General features: G+C 43.5%; 1 protein-coding gene across 1 annotated transcript in view; it reads left to right on the top strand.

The window, feature by feature from the left end:
• Nucleotides 1-728: 728 nt before the first annotated feature.
• FIG4 (FIG4 phosphoinositide 5-phosphatase) overlaps nt 729-13,137 on the top strand; it is a gene marked incomplete at both ends in the record, with an annotated part of 74,954 nt that continues 62,545 nt past the window's right edge. Inside the window, 2 exons of the mRNA XM_081997734.1 lie at nt 729-800; nt 13,034-13,132. Coding sequence (XP_081853860.1) covers nt 729-800; nt 13,034-13,132 — 171 coding nt within the window. The remainder of the gene's footprint in view (nt 801-13,033; nt 13,133-13,137) is intronic.

The raw sequence follows: 13,137 nt of genomic DNA on the forward strand, positions 1-13,137 counted from the left end.
ACTTCACCTGGCGTTTCCGGCCGTTCCACGCCCTTCCCGAACCCTTACAACGAAGGGGCAATTTCCTAATTACCAAATCCACCCCAACCAGGAACCAAAGAAATAAACCAGACCCCAGCGCAAAGGCGATCCCCGCCGTCGGCGCCCCTCAGGGACTGGGGGTTCACTTACGTTAAGAGAAGGGGGCAGAGCGAGGGCGCAACGCCTGCCGCGCGCGCCCCGCCGCCAACGGCTTGTGTACCCCCGTTACCCGGGCAACCGGAGAGCACCGCCCTGCGCCCCGCCCCCTCGGCAGAAGGATGCAGGCGGGGGCCGGGGGGCAGCCGGGCGGGACGGGGATTTTGGAGCTGTTCCTGGTGCTGGCCCTGCGGACGTGGGCCGCGCGGCACCGCCGCCTCCCGCAAACAGCGGGGCCCGGCGGGGGCAGCGGCTGACGGCGCCGCCGCTTCGCCTCCCCCGCCGACCCGGCCCCGCCGCGCAGCTCCACCGCCCCCTCCGGCGGCGGCGCAGACGCGCTCTCTCTCGCTGCGCCTGCGCGGTGGCGTGTCGGCACTTCCGGCTTTCCCCCGTCCTGGCAAGTGGGCGGTTGGGGCTGGTCTCGCGTCCCCAGCCCCCGTCGCCTCCCCATCCTCGCGGCAGAAGCTCGGCTTCTCCCCTCGCTGTTGGCGGGCAGCTCTCTCTGCCGCGCCTCGGGGCCGGGGCAAGGCCCGAGCCCTACTGTGGCCGCCATGCCGGCGGCCACTGCCGCCGCCCCCATGATCAGCTCAGTGCAGAAGCTGGTGCTGTACGAGACCAGGGCTGTAAGTAGCGTCTGCCCCGCCGCCACTCCCGGGGGGCGGGGAGGTGCCCCGCCAGACGGCCCCCGCGCTGGGGGCTGCCGCTCCGCGCGTGGGTCAGAGCAGGAGGATGTTCCCGCTCCCTGTCGTGCCGCCTTGGCCCTGCTTTCTTGGCAGGCCCGCAGCTTGTAAAAACCCCTGTTGCTCACCTTTCTCGTCTTTTTTTTTTTTGTGTGTGCGTGTGTGTCACACATCCAAAACATACAGATAACTAAAAAAAATTTTTAAATTCTTGTCTTCACCCTGCCTCTGCCTTGCGACTTAAGTGAGGAGCTGGTTTCTGACCGAAGTGCAGTTAGCATACGCAAGTATGCCGTCTGAGTAGTGCTGTAGGCCCCCCTCCCCGCGCTGCTGCCCCTCTTACTGTTTGCACAGTTACCTGCTTGTTTTCTTTTGTGGCTGTTGTGGCTCCGCGAGGCTGGCAGGTCTGACTGCTATGGTGTGGTGAATTACAACTGGGTGCCTGGAGATTGTCCAGAGTTAAAAAGTTGGGATTTGAATTAAGAATTTAAATGGGATGGCTGAAGTGGTTACCACTGGCACTCATCTGAGAGATTTCGGTTCTCATCAGCTGAATGGCTTGTGGACCAGATTCCAGAGTTTTCCTTCTGACCTCTGAAAGTAAGCTGTTGAAGATTTTTAGAATTCCTTAATAGTCTGTTCCAGAAACTGTAGGGATTTGTTATTCCCAGTACTTTTTGCTGTGGGCAAAGTGGATTGGAGGTTTGAGTGGCAGCTGCTTTAGCCATGTGATAAGCGTGCCACCATGTGTGTCAGAATCCAATTTTTGGTGTAAATAACCCGAGACAATACCATTGTGTTTATGATCCGTTACTCCCAATCAAACCTCTTTGTGTAATTTCTCTTGTTTCATAGTACGTTGTTTTTTTCACTTGAGGTCATTTTGGATAGAGTTAGGTACCATGGCTTTAAGTGCCACAGCTCAACTCTAGCCTGAAGTTCAGATGTTACTTGTAGTCATAAGAGAAAGATAGTTTATACACTGAAGTCAGTGTAGCCTCTTGAAAACATACTAAAATGCAGATTAAAGCATGCAGAATTATTGGTACCAGTAAATGAAAAAATTGAGGTTACTCTTGCTTTCCAGAATGTTACTTCCCTCCCTCACCCCCCCCCCCGTTCCATGCATAAAGGAATTTTGATGGCTGCCTTAATGCATCTTTCTCAGCTGCTGAAAACCACTGTTTGTTGTTTTATTGTCACCTAATCATCGTTATATGGGAGGAGGGCAGTGGGGAAATATGATTCCTGAATCAGGAATTACTGAATTTAGTTGCTCTTGGCTGACAACTCGTGCTACTCTTCAGGTAGCTGAGATTTGGCTTTTTGTGACTGGCATGCGCTGATATCTGGCTTCCTCCTCTCTGAGCTGTAAGGTTCAGTTGCCGAGAGACAACCTGTTAGTTACAGAGAACAATGTAGATGCTTTAGGGTTCTGTCAGCAAGCTACAATTCTCTAGTCCTTTCAAGTTGATCCTGTTAGTTCAGGAACTAGAGTCTTTCACATCTGGCTAGTGGTAGCTGGCAGGATCTGCAGGAATGGGTGGGTTTGCCCATGCTTTGCTGTGTTCAGAATTCAGTAAAGGGCAGATCCAGCAGTCCTGATCACTTAAGGAGGCAAGACATTTTTGATCAGCTATGGTTTGTGGATTGGTATGTGCCATTTGAAATGTCTCAGCTGAGCAATGGTGCCTCAGAGCTGTTTATTCAGTCACTTCTGGGTGGGGCGGGGATGTAAATGGAATATTTTCCTGAATATGGTTATATGTTCTACTAAAAAATAAAAAAGCATGCTATACTATGGTGAATTTCAGGCCTTTGAGTTTTGAAATTCAAATTCCAATCCTTTTTTTCCCCAAAGGAAAAATGCTATAGGAATAATTTTGGCATAATTATTTGAAAAGTGTTGATGCCCTTAATAAAAATCACAGACTGATGTAGGTTGAAAGGGACTTCTGGAATTCACCTAGTCCAGCCCCCTGCTTAAAGCACCTTCAATGAGATCATGATGCTCAGGGCTGTGTCCAGCTGAGTTTTGAATATCTCCAAGTATGGAGATTCTACAGCCTCTGCAGACAATATGTTATCGTGCTTACCACCTCCATGGTTTAAAAAGAAAAAGGGGCGCGCGTGAGGAAGAAATTCCATATATTAAGTTGGATTTCTGCATGTTTCAACTTCTGTCTGTTGCATCTTGTCCATCCAGTGGTCACCCCTTGGAAATATTTGGCTCTTGCTTATCTGCACCTTCTCATTAGATAGTTTTAGACAGCAGTAAGATCCTGCCAAAGCTTTCTGAAGGCTGAAAAAAAACCAATTCTTTGTCTCTCCCAATGCATCATGTGCTCTGTCCTCCTGATCATCTTGGTAGCTCAACGCTGTCTTGTACTGGGGAGCCCAAAACTAGACTTCAGACTTGATCAGGTCACAGAGAATTTTAGAGGGAAATTTGCTGTTACAGCTGAGACAGTGTCACGTTGGATTGCTGACAAAAGTTCCCACTTCTCCCCAAGGTACCCCTCATGCAGCCTCCTTTGCATAAAATCTCACAATCATGCAGTTGCCAGCTGTGACAGTTAATCACTGGTATGACGGAAGCATCACCCAGACATAAAACTGAATAGCTTTCTCTTGGTTCAGGTTACTCTTCTGATTTCCCAAAGGCCATACACTTGCTAGACACATTTCTGTTCATGTTTATATTTAGTTGCTGAGACCTGCCTTTTAAACTGATGCTTTGAGTCAATAAATACCATGGAAATGTGAATTGTATCTCATGTTTGTTCTGGGAAGTTGAAGGTTTCTATAGAAGTAGTCAGAAAAATTAACTGAAACAGTTGTATTCAGATCAATGCCAATTATCTTTCATTATATATTCATTTTATGCATATATTTACTGCTGAAATGCATACCAGAGGGAAGTAAAGATATTTCAGCAATATGACTAATATGAAACAACAGATACTTTCCTCTCTTCTTTAGGAGAAGATGGAACTTTTGTGTATCCCCCAAATAAAGCCCACCTGAAAACTGTTGGTTAGTTCATTGGAAATTATCATTCTCCTGAGGCGGGGTGACATTGAACAAGTCAATTTGTGCCATCTTTATAAAGGCATATCACTTGCCTATCTTTCAGGATATTATGAGGCTTAATTAATATTATTTTATTCTAATCAGGTTCTTCTACAGTCTCCATCTCCACAGTATCCAAGTGACTTGCACAAGCTTATTAAGCAATGTGACTAGCATAATTACCTGTAGATTTTTCTGGCCTTTTCCTCAGGGGAAATTATGTGGGGGTTTTGGGGCCTTTGTTGTTGTTTTTTGTAACGTTTCTTTTCTCTAAAAATAATCTGAAAGTTTTTATATTAACAAAACCAAGGTTTGCTTATTTAATGCTGAAGTTAGTCTGTGGTCAAATTGGAAAAACTAATGTAGAAAATGATTTTACAGAAAAAGCTATAGAATTTGTACTGAATTATCATGTGCACTGATTTATAAAGATGGTTATCTGATGCAGGTAAAAAAATGTTAAAAGTAGTGAGCTATCTACTGGGCAACCATTACCTATCATAATTTTCTAGCTAGAAGTGGCTGTGAAATTTGGTCTTTTTGGAGTGATTCATTAGCAGAAGACAACTCCTCTCGGATGACTGTCCCATTCCCTCTGTAATGGTGCTCCAGGAATGGCGATGATATAATGGAGCAGAGGACAAAGTTAGGACAAGGAAAGGAGTTTTGTGGAACTTGGGAAAGCACTGTTTCTGTCTTAAATGTCTTGATATAGTACCAGATAAATGGGCAATAAAATAGAGAAACTTAATCAACTGGTGTATGTGGGATCTGAGACTATTTATGAGTGCAGCAGATACTTGGCAGAATAGCAGAGATGAGAACACCACAACCCTTGAAGGGTTTATGCTATTCAGCCAGAACAAAAAAGTGGTAGCATCACACTACACGTGAAAGATGTGCCTTCAAATGTATGCCGAAGTTGTTTTGGTGACATATGTTTTATTTCTTTTGTCCTGGTTGTCTGGGGTATTGTCATGTAGTCAGTAGATCAACAGGAGAGAGATACTCTTACTATTGTTGTGAGACCACTTTTCTGGATGGAATGGTGATGAGGGACAGATAAATGATCACAAATTGATGTGTTTAAATGTAATGTAAGGATGAAGAAAAATAGGTATTTTCTATCACTATTTTTATTTTCAAAATGAAGTTTGTTATGGCCCTAAAATTGAGTATTCTTCCTTGTTTAAAGTAAGAATGTACTTTACGAGTATGAATGTACTGAACAAGGGGTGAAGATAAAATGAGTAACAAGAATGAGGTTATGAAAAAGGAAACAATCGGTGTTGGAGTAGAAATAAAATTCAACATGCTGTGGCTGAAGGGTTATATTATCTCCATCCTGGAAATTTGAAGACATAGGCACAGTAAAGAGTGGAATGACTGTTAAGTATTTTCAAGTTGTTCAAGTCAAGGGTTGTGCTGTGACTGGATCACAAGTGGAATATTTAATCCATTCTGAAGTCATGTACATAATTTTCTGTAGGAAAGTAATTGAAAAATCAAGGTAAATGACATAAAATGTAGTCTAGACTTACAAAGATGCTGTCAGATTAACCTGGTTGTTTTTGCATATCTTCATCTTAAAAATTAGATAGCCTTATGGATTTAAACCAAATCCACTATGGAGGTGCAGTGCCACAAGGAAAATCTCTGACTTCACTAATAGGGGAGGTTAGTAGAGAAGTTAAGTGTGAAGTGTATACGGAATCATCTCATAGGATTGATTTTTTTTTTTTTTTTTTGAGGTATGGTTTTAGGACCGATATACTTCAGCATTTTCAGTAGTGTTACTAGCCCAAAATGTGGGTCAGCTCTGATTAGGGTTTCAAAAAATTGCCAATAATTAGGTTAATCAGAGCACATGATAGCAAGAAATGATGATGACCCTCAGGAGTAGATAAAAGAAATAATTTGAAATAGAATGGTATACTATGAAACTTCATGCCCCTTAGGATAGATTATACACCAATAAAAGTTTGTTGAGAGTTTATCAATTCAGAAGCAGTAGAGGAGGAGGAGGAGGATCTGGGTGTTTAATCTGAAGAAGGAGTGGGACGTTGAGCCACTGATGAAGTACAAGTCTGAAAAAGGCAGGTGTGGTTGTCTGTGGTACAGTCATTAATGAGAAATACTGATGTATCTCTATAATGAGACCTTGTATGGTATATTGTGTACACTTTCTGTCCATATTCATTTAAGAAATAAGAATTCAACCAGGAACAGGTCCAGTGAGGTAACACAGATGCTAGAGATGACCTGGGAGGAGCGAAGGGACAGCAAGATTTCTTTAGTCTGTTGAAGTGAGTGCTGAAAAGGGGTCCAGTTATTTATGTTTCTGAAAGCATTCCAGCAGAATAGATGCTAAAGAAGGGAGAAGTATTTGGCTAAAAGAAAACATATAGATTGATGATTAATAGATTTAGCTTGAAATTGGAAGGGAGAATCTTGAGGAATCCCTCATTGGAGCAGCAAGAGCGAAGTCCTGTTTGGGACAAAAAAGCTGTGGTTGTTCTGGGACATCAGGGAAAAACTGAACGCAGTGGCTGTAGGATGCAGGGTAGGTAACCATTCCTAAGTGCCCCGAGAGTGGTGCTTGGCAGGGTGCGTTCTTAAAACTTCTCATCTTGAAAGAGCTTCTTTTGAAGAATTTCAACTGATCATGGGAAGCAGACAGCATGCCAACTGAATTTTTACTATTGTCAGGTACCTCTTTTTGCCCCCATCTCTTCCTTTCTTCATGTCATTCTGCCAGTTTCTATGAGAGGTGAGAGATAGATACTCCCTGAATTGCTGTAGGATCTATACAAAGAAAGGACATAGTAGAGTTCTTGCTGTACCTTACATCTAGGTGTCATAATTATTTTTCCCCCCTTCTTTGGTGTAGTAGAGAAAAAAGGCTGAACCTATACTTTTTTAAACCCTATTTAATATCTTGCTTACACCTTGAAATTTCTGATCTACGATCAAGTTCCATACATATTAAAACTACTACAAAAATTTGATGAAGAGGCTTTTTCTTGCATGATTTTTATGCTTGTTGTGAAGGAGGGTGGAGGTTTGATGGCGGGTGACAGTTACCATTGCACTGCCAAGTTAAGTATAAATTAAAGTAGAAAGATAATAGTGCGCGGAGCCAAAGTCAGTGTTCACTTGAAGGTTTCTCATCTGGCAACCCGGTGTGCTGCTTTAGTCTGACAGAAAGTGTGACTAGCACGTAAATACCTTCCTGTATCCTGTGCAGCTGCCCAGGGGCTGGGGGCTGCAGGGCGGCCTCTGTGAGGAGAGGCCTGGGCTGCCCCGTGCCAGATGTGGCCAGTTCCAGCCGGCTCCAGCCAACCCACCGCAGGGCACAGTTGAGCTCAGCAGCCAAGATGGTGGCACCTCTGTGATAATGTATTTGAGAGAGAGTAAAAAATGCTCTGTGGCAGCTGTGAGAGAGGAGTGAGGAAAATTGTGAGAGAAACAGCCCTGCAGACACCAAGGTCAGCGATGGAGGAGGTGTTCCAAGGCACCAGAACAGAAAGCCCCTGCAGCCCTTGGGGAGGACTGCGTTGGAGCGAGGATATATTTCCTGAAGGAGCTGCAGCCTGTGGAGAGGACCCACGCTGGAGCAGCGAAAAGTGTGAGGTGGAGTGAGCAGCAAAGAGGAACTGTTATGAACTGACCACAACTCCCCCCATTTCCCACTCCCCTGCACTGCTCAGGGCGGGGGGAAGGTAGAGGAGTTGGGAGTGAAGGAGTGAAGCTGTGCCTGGGAAGAAAGAAGGATAGGGAGGAAAGGTGGTGTTTTAATTTGTTTTTGTTTCTTGCTACCAGAACCTGTTTTCAATAAATTACATTCCTTTTCCCCAAGTCATCTGTTTTGCCTGTGACAGTAAATGGTAGGCGATCTCCCTGTCCTTACCTGGACCCATCACCTTATCCATCTTATTTTCTCTGCCCGTCCTGTTGAGGATGGGGAGCAAGAGTGCTGCGGGGGGAGGGGTGGCGGGGTGGGGGTGGGGGGGGTGTCTGGCAGCTGGCCAAGGTCACCCACCAGGCTTCCTTAGGGCTTGTGTTTTTAGACACATCCATGGGCTCAACAGGTATTTTTTTGCAAGCATTTTGTGTAAGTTCTTAAATGTTTTCTGTATGCTATTTGCAGGTTTAAACATTGGCTGTATTAGTGCACTGCCATATTTTTCAAGTACCTTTTAGTATATTTTCACTTTTCCTGCTCATTAAGCTGTGTGTTGCTTTTTAACTGGAGTGAAATAAGTTCTTTACAGTGCTAACATTTCTTAATGATAATAAGTCTATACAAAGAGGCAAATCATATTTTAGACCAGGACTTCTAAGAAGTAATCTTCTTAAAGAAAAAAAAAATTGTGGGCAGAATGTTTGATTTCAGAACTATTATCTTGCCATTATAAACAACAATTTGCAGTAAGAAGCTTTTAATTTTGTTTAGACTCCTTTCAGAAGAAGCTATTTTATTGGTTTGGCTGAATCAAAAGATTGATAAAAGAGAGTGTAAAGCCTTTCCATTAGATTGCTTTGGTTAAGACTCAATCCCAGGTAGAAGTGACTAATGATTGTTCCTGTCTTGTGGTTGCTTAGTGATAATTGTGCAATAAATTAAACTTCAGTCCAGATCTCATAGGCAAGTACCTGCATGGTGCACTGCCATGGATGGTAAAGTGCACTGGTTAACAAGTTTCAGTGAGGCCAAGGGCAGACTATGCCTGGAGACAGCGTATTTCATCTCAAGTCATGGTTGAAGGGCTTTGGCAGAGTAGTATGAGGAAGTCTGTGCAGTTTCTGCTGGTGTACTGTTCTGTTGAGAAAGTATTTTGTTGGTCAAGGTTGTCCATTTTTCTAAATGCAGTGGCTTTGCTGTGGAATGGAATTGCTTGAGACGTTTGGAAAATGCTTCAATCTATTCAGTTCAACTTAGTAACAAATGGAATAAGAGAATAACGATAGAAACTCCCCCAAAAGCTTATCTGTCTTACCTGTGGATTCTCATTTCTTTTACTGTAATGATTTTTGTTAATCAAAGTAGTTATAAACAGTACAGTGTATTTAGCTTTGAATTTTACAATTATATTACAACCTCAGAAATTAATTTGTTTGATACATGCTCAGTGTTGTATTGATTTGTTATTTTTGTTTATTCTTTCTTAGTATTCATGTGATGGCAAATTTAATTGTGGTACATGTCACTGGTATGGTTTTAATTTGGGCTCTATATCATCCAGTAAGACAGACTTACTAATTAGATTAATTATATCATATAAATTAGGTAGCAGAAGCAGCTAATGCTGAAATGTCTTTTTTGTTTAATTTTTACATTGTTAGTTTTCATATAACCTTTGTTTTCATTTCAAACCTTCAAGGTTGAACATGAGCTGGCATACCATGCCATTTTTTGAGTAATTCTGGGGTTGTTGATTGTTAGCCAGTCCTGAAAACTTCCCAAACAGAAGTCTAATTTTGGGTTCCTAGTTTTGAGGACTAGTCCAAATTCAAAAGTTTTTGCAGATGTTTCAATTTTTTATTGCTTCCACACACATCCTCTAACATGCAGCAGGTAAGAGCCCCATTTGCTAAATTGAGATTTCCCATTGCCTGGCTTTCTTAGAAGGTGGCTTCTTTAAGTCCATTGATGCTGGGTTTTGATGCTGTTCTCAGCTGACCTTCCTTAATACATTACACAGCCTACCTTTCTAACTTAAACCAAAACCCCTAAATTAGTTCTTAAAGGACTTCAAAGAGCGCTTGTTAAGTACCATTCATTATCGTTGCTACCATAGTCTGCAGATACAATTACTTCTCATCTAATCTAGCTCTGCTGCTGTTGTGAGCAGCAGCAGCACTTAAAGCTGGCACTGTAGCTGTGCATAGCTCGCTATAGCAACTGCCAAGCTGATGTGTGATGCATTCCTCATAGCTAGCGCTTCCTTATGTTTTATCAATTTATTAAAATAGAAAAGTACCCAACTGAACTTCCTTAGCAATAGCGCGCGCTCTCTCTCTCTTTCTCTTCCTGTGTGTCATGTGCCATGTTCCAATTTTAAATGCGGTCTTTGGACAAGCATCTTAAAGTTGTACTATTCTATTTTTATTCATGTGGTGGGTTGACCCTGGCTGGACACCAGGTGCCCACCAAAGCCACACTATCACTCCCCTTCTCAGCTGGACCGGGGAGAAAAAGTGTGATGAAAGGCTTGTGGGTTGAGATAAGGACAGGGAGAGATCACTCACCAATTACCGTCATGGGCAAAACAGACTTGACTTGGAGAATATTAATTTATTACCAATCAAATCAGAGTGGGGTGATGAGAACTAAAACCAAATCTTAAAACACCTTCCCCACACCCTTCCCTTCTTCCTGGTCTCAACTTCACTCCCGATTTTCTCTACCTCTTCCCTGCCCCAGCAGCACAGGGGGATGGAGAATGGGGGTTGTGGTTAGTTCATCACACGTTGTCTCTGCCGCTCCTTCCTCCTCAGGAGGAGGACTCCTCACACTCTTCCCCTGCTCCAGCATGGGGTCCCTCCCACAGGAGACAATCCTCCACAAACTTCTCCAACGTGAGTCCTTCCCACGGGCTGCAGTTCTTCATGAAGTGCTCCAGCCTGGGTCCCTTCCACGGGGTGCCGTCCTTCAGGAACAGGCTGCTCCAGCCTGGGTCTTCTGCAGGGTCACAAGTCTTGCCAGCAAACGTGCTCCAGCCTGGGCTCCTCTCTCCACGGGGCCACAGGTCCTGCCAGGAGCCTGCTCCAGCATGGGCTTCCCAGGGGGTCACAGCCTCCTTCGGGCATCCACCTACTCTGGCGTGGGTGTTCCCTGGGCTGCAGGTGGAGATCTGCTCCAGTGTGGAGCTCCATGGGCTGCAGGGGCACAGCCTGCCTAACCGTGGTCTTCACCAGGGGCTGCAGGGGAATCTCTGCTCCAGCGCCTGGAGCACCTCCTGCCCTTTCCTTCTGCACCGATCTTGGTGTCTGCGCAGTTGTTGCTCTCACATATTCTCACTCCTCTCTCCAGCTGCAATTGCTCAGGTTTTTTTTTCCCCTCTTAACTATACTATTCCAGAGGTGCTACCACTGTTGCTGATGGGCTCAGCCTTGGCCAGTGGCGGGTCCATCTTGGAGCTGGCTGGCATTGGCTCTGCTGGACGTAGGGGAAGCTTCTAGCAGCTTCTCACAGAAGCCACACCTGCAGCCCCACTGCTACCAAAACCTTGCAAACTCAATACAATTCAGGATGATTGGTTGGTAACCATAGGTGTTGCTTTGGGAAGAAATTACGTTCATTTAGTGAGATGGACATGGTGGGAGATCACTGAGCTGTATTGCAGTGTTATGGACTACTTAAAATTGTTGAGCTTTAATTAAGAATTTTCTGGAAATAGAGAAGCAGCACTCCTAAAAAGCAAAACTAACTTATAATCTGTCTATTACAAATCAATATGATGTTCCCCTCTGCCCATTCACTTTCTACCGCATGAACAGAAAGGTGGTAGATCTAAGGAAGTGACTGTCTTGGTGGTTTGGTGTTTCTTCCTGGTGGGTGATTTGAGCAGAATTGCTCCATCCTCCACGTGTGTGCCATTCAGTGCCACGCAATGAGGGCTCCAACATGCTCCCTGTCGTTATGATTTCCCTCCTGGGAAGCACAGATCTTGGCCCTAATGCATCTCCTGCGGAGGCTGCTCTGAGGGAGGCAGGCTGGGGAGCTTGGGCTGTGCACAGCAGCACATTGCTGCTAAAGCAAACCAGTAGGAAAGAGTTTCCTGTGCCCACGTGCTACCTCAGGCTTCAGTGAGGGAGTGCTGTGATGGCATATGATTTGAAGGGCCTTCTATACTATCATTGAGGAGTAAACAGCAAAAATTGCCACTCCATGAGCACTGTAATGCCAGTGCACAAAGTGGAGCCAGGAGTTGGTGGTGCTGCCTTTTATAGCTCTTAAAGTATTTTATTTTCTTCTTTAGAGCGTACTGACTATCTAGATGTTTTTGTGATTCCAAGGAAGCTGAAGAGGGCTTTAAGTTCTTCTTTTACTGTAAATATTTTGCCATTAAAAATGTTTCTTAACATCTAATTGGTATAAATGATAAAATTCTGAGTTTTGTGTACATGTTGTTATTGATTTCCTCTCCCACACCATAAATCCATGTGACTTTTAAAGATAAGAGCTGGCTGCATAGATCCACATGAATTTGCCATGCTTTCCTACTAGGCTGAGCCATATTAATGAGTTACACCTTGCTGTGTGGTAGCACCACACTGGTTAAATGAATTAGTAAAATGAGAGCTGCTTATAGCAAGTCAATTCTGCAACTTGTGCTTACTGTTAATTCCTCTAAATGTAAAAATTAATTTATAGTTTGATTCCCTTAAATGAGAAATGGACACGTTATATGTTTATCTGTGCTCTTTCTTTCATATTTCAATGAGTAATAAAGGTAGTCCTTTTTTAAAAAAGTTATATTTTTAACCAGCATGGCTGGTGAAATTAAACTTGAGTCTTGTGGAAGAGCATTGGTGAGAAGTTTGTCATAGCAAATACAAATAAAAAATGAAGAAAACTTGCAGTACTTAAGTACTTAAAATTTTTCTGTGTTTAGTGTGGACTAGGAAAGACTAGTTGGCAGAAATAGCAATGGACTACAATATAGTAGCAGTCATTTTAGATCATATAAAAGCTTCTGCAAAAGTGTGTATAAGCTTCTGCAAAATTTTACAAAGCAAATGGGAAGACAGTAAGGACTGGGGCAGGGCAAATTGGACAGTGCCTTGTGTAAGTTGCATTTTTTCCTCTCTAAACAGGTTTTCATCTTTCTTCAATTTTTATTTTTTTTTTCCTCCTTGTACAGTGGAGAGAATGAGGTCTTTTAAGTTGTAAAGGTTGAGTACAACATGTACCTACTTAAGGTACTGATGTCTAAAACCGTTTATTCACAGTCCAGATGGAATATTACATATTTGATGTTACGTGAAATGGATGTAATCTGGAAACTATATAAATGGGATTGTTGATATCTTATGTTACAATGGGCTTTGGTTGCTTTATCTTGTATAATAATCTCATTTTCTTTTTTTAAATGTAGCGGTATTTTCTTGTTGGAAGTAATCCTGCAGAAACCAAATACCGTGTTTTGAAAATAGATCGCACTGAACCAAAGGACTTGGTTATAATTGATGATAAGGTGAG

The sequence above is a fragment of the Phaethon aethereus genome, assembly GCF_964289735.1.
Source record: "Phaethon aethereus genome assembly, chromosome: 3".
NCBI lineage: Eukaryota > Metazoa > Chordata > Aves > Phaethontiformes > Phaethontidae > Phaethon > Phaethon aethereus.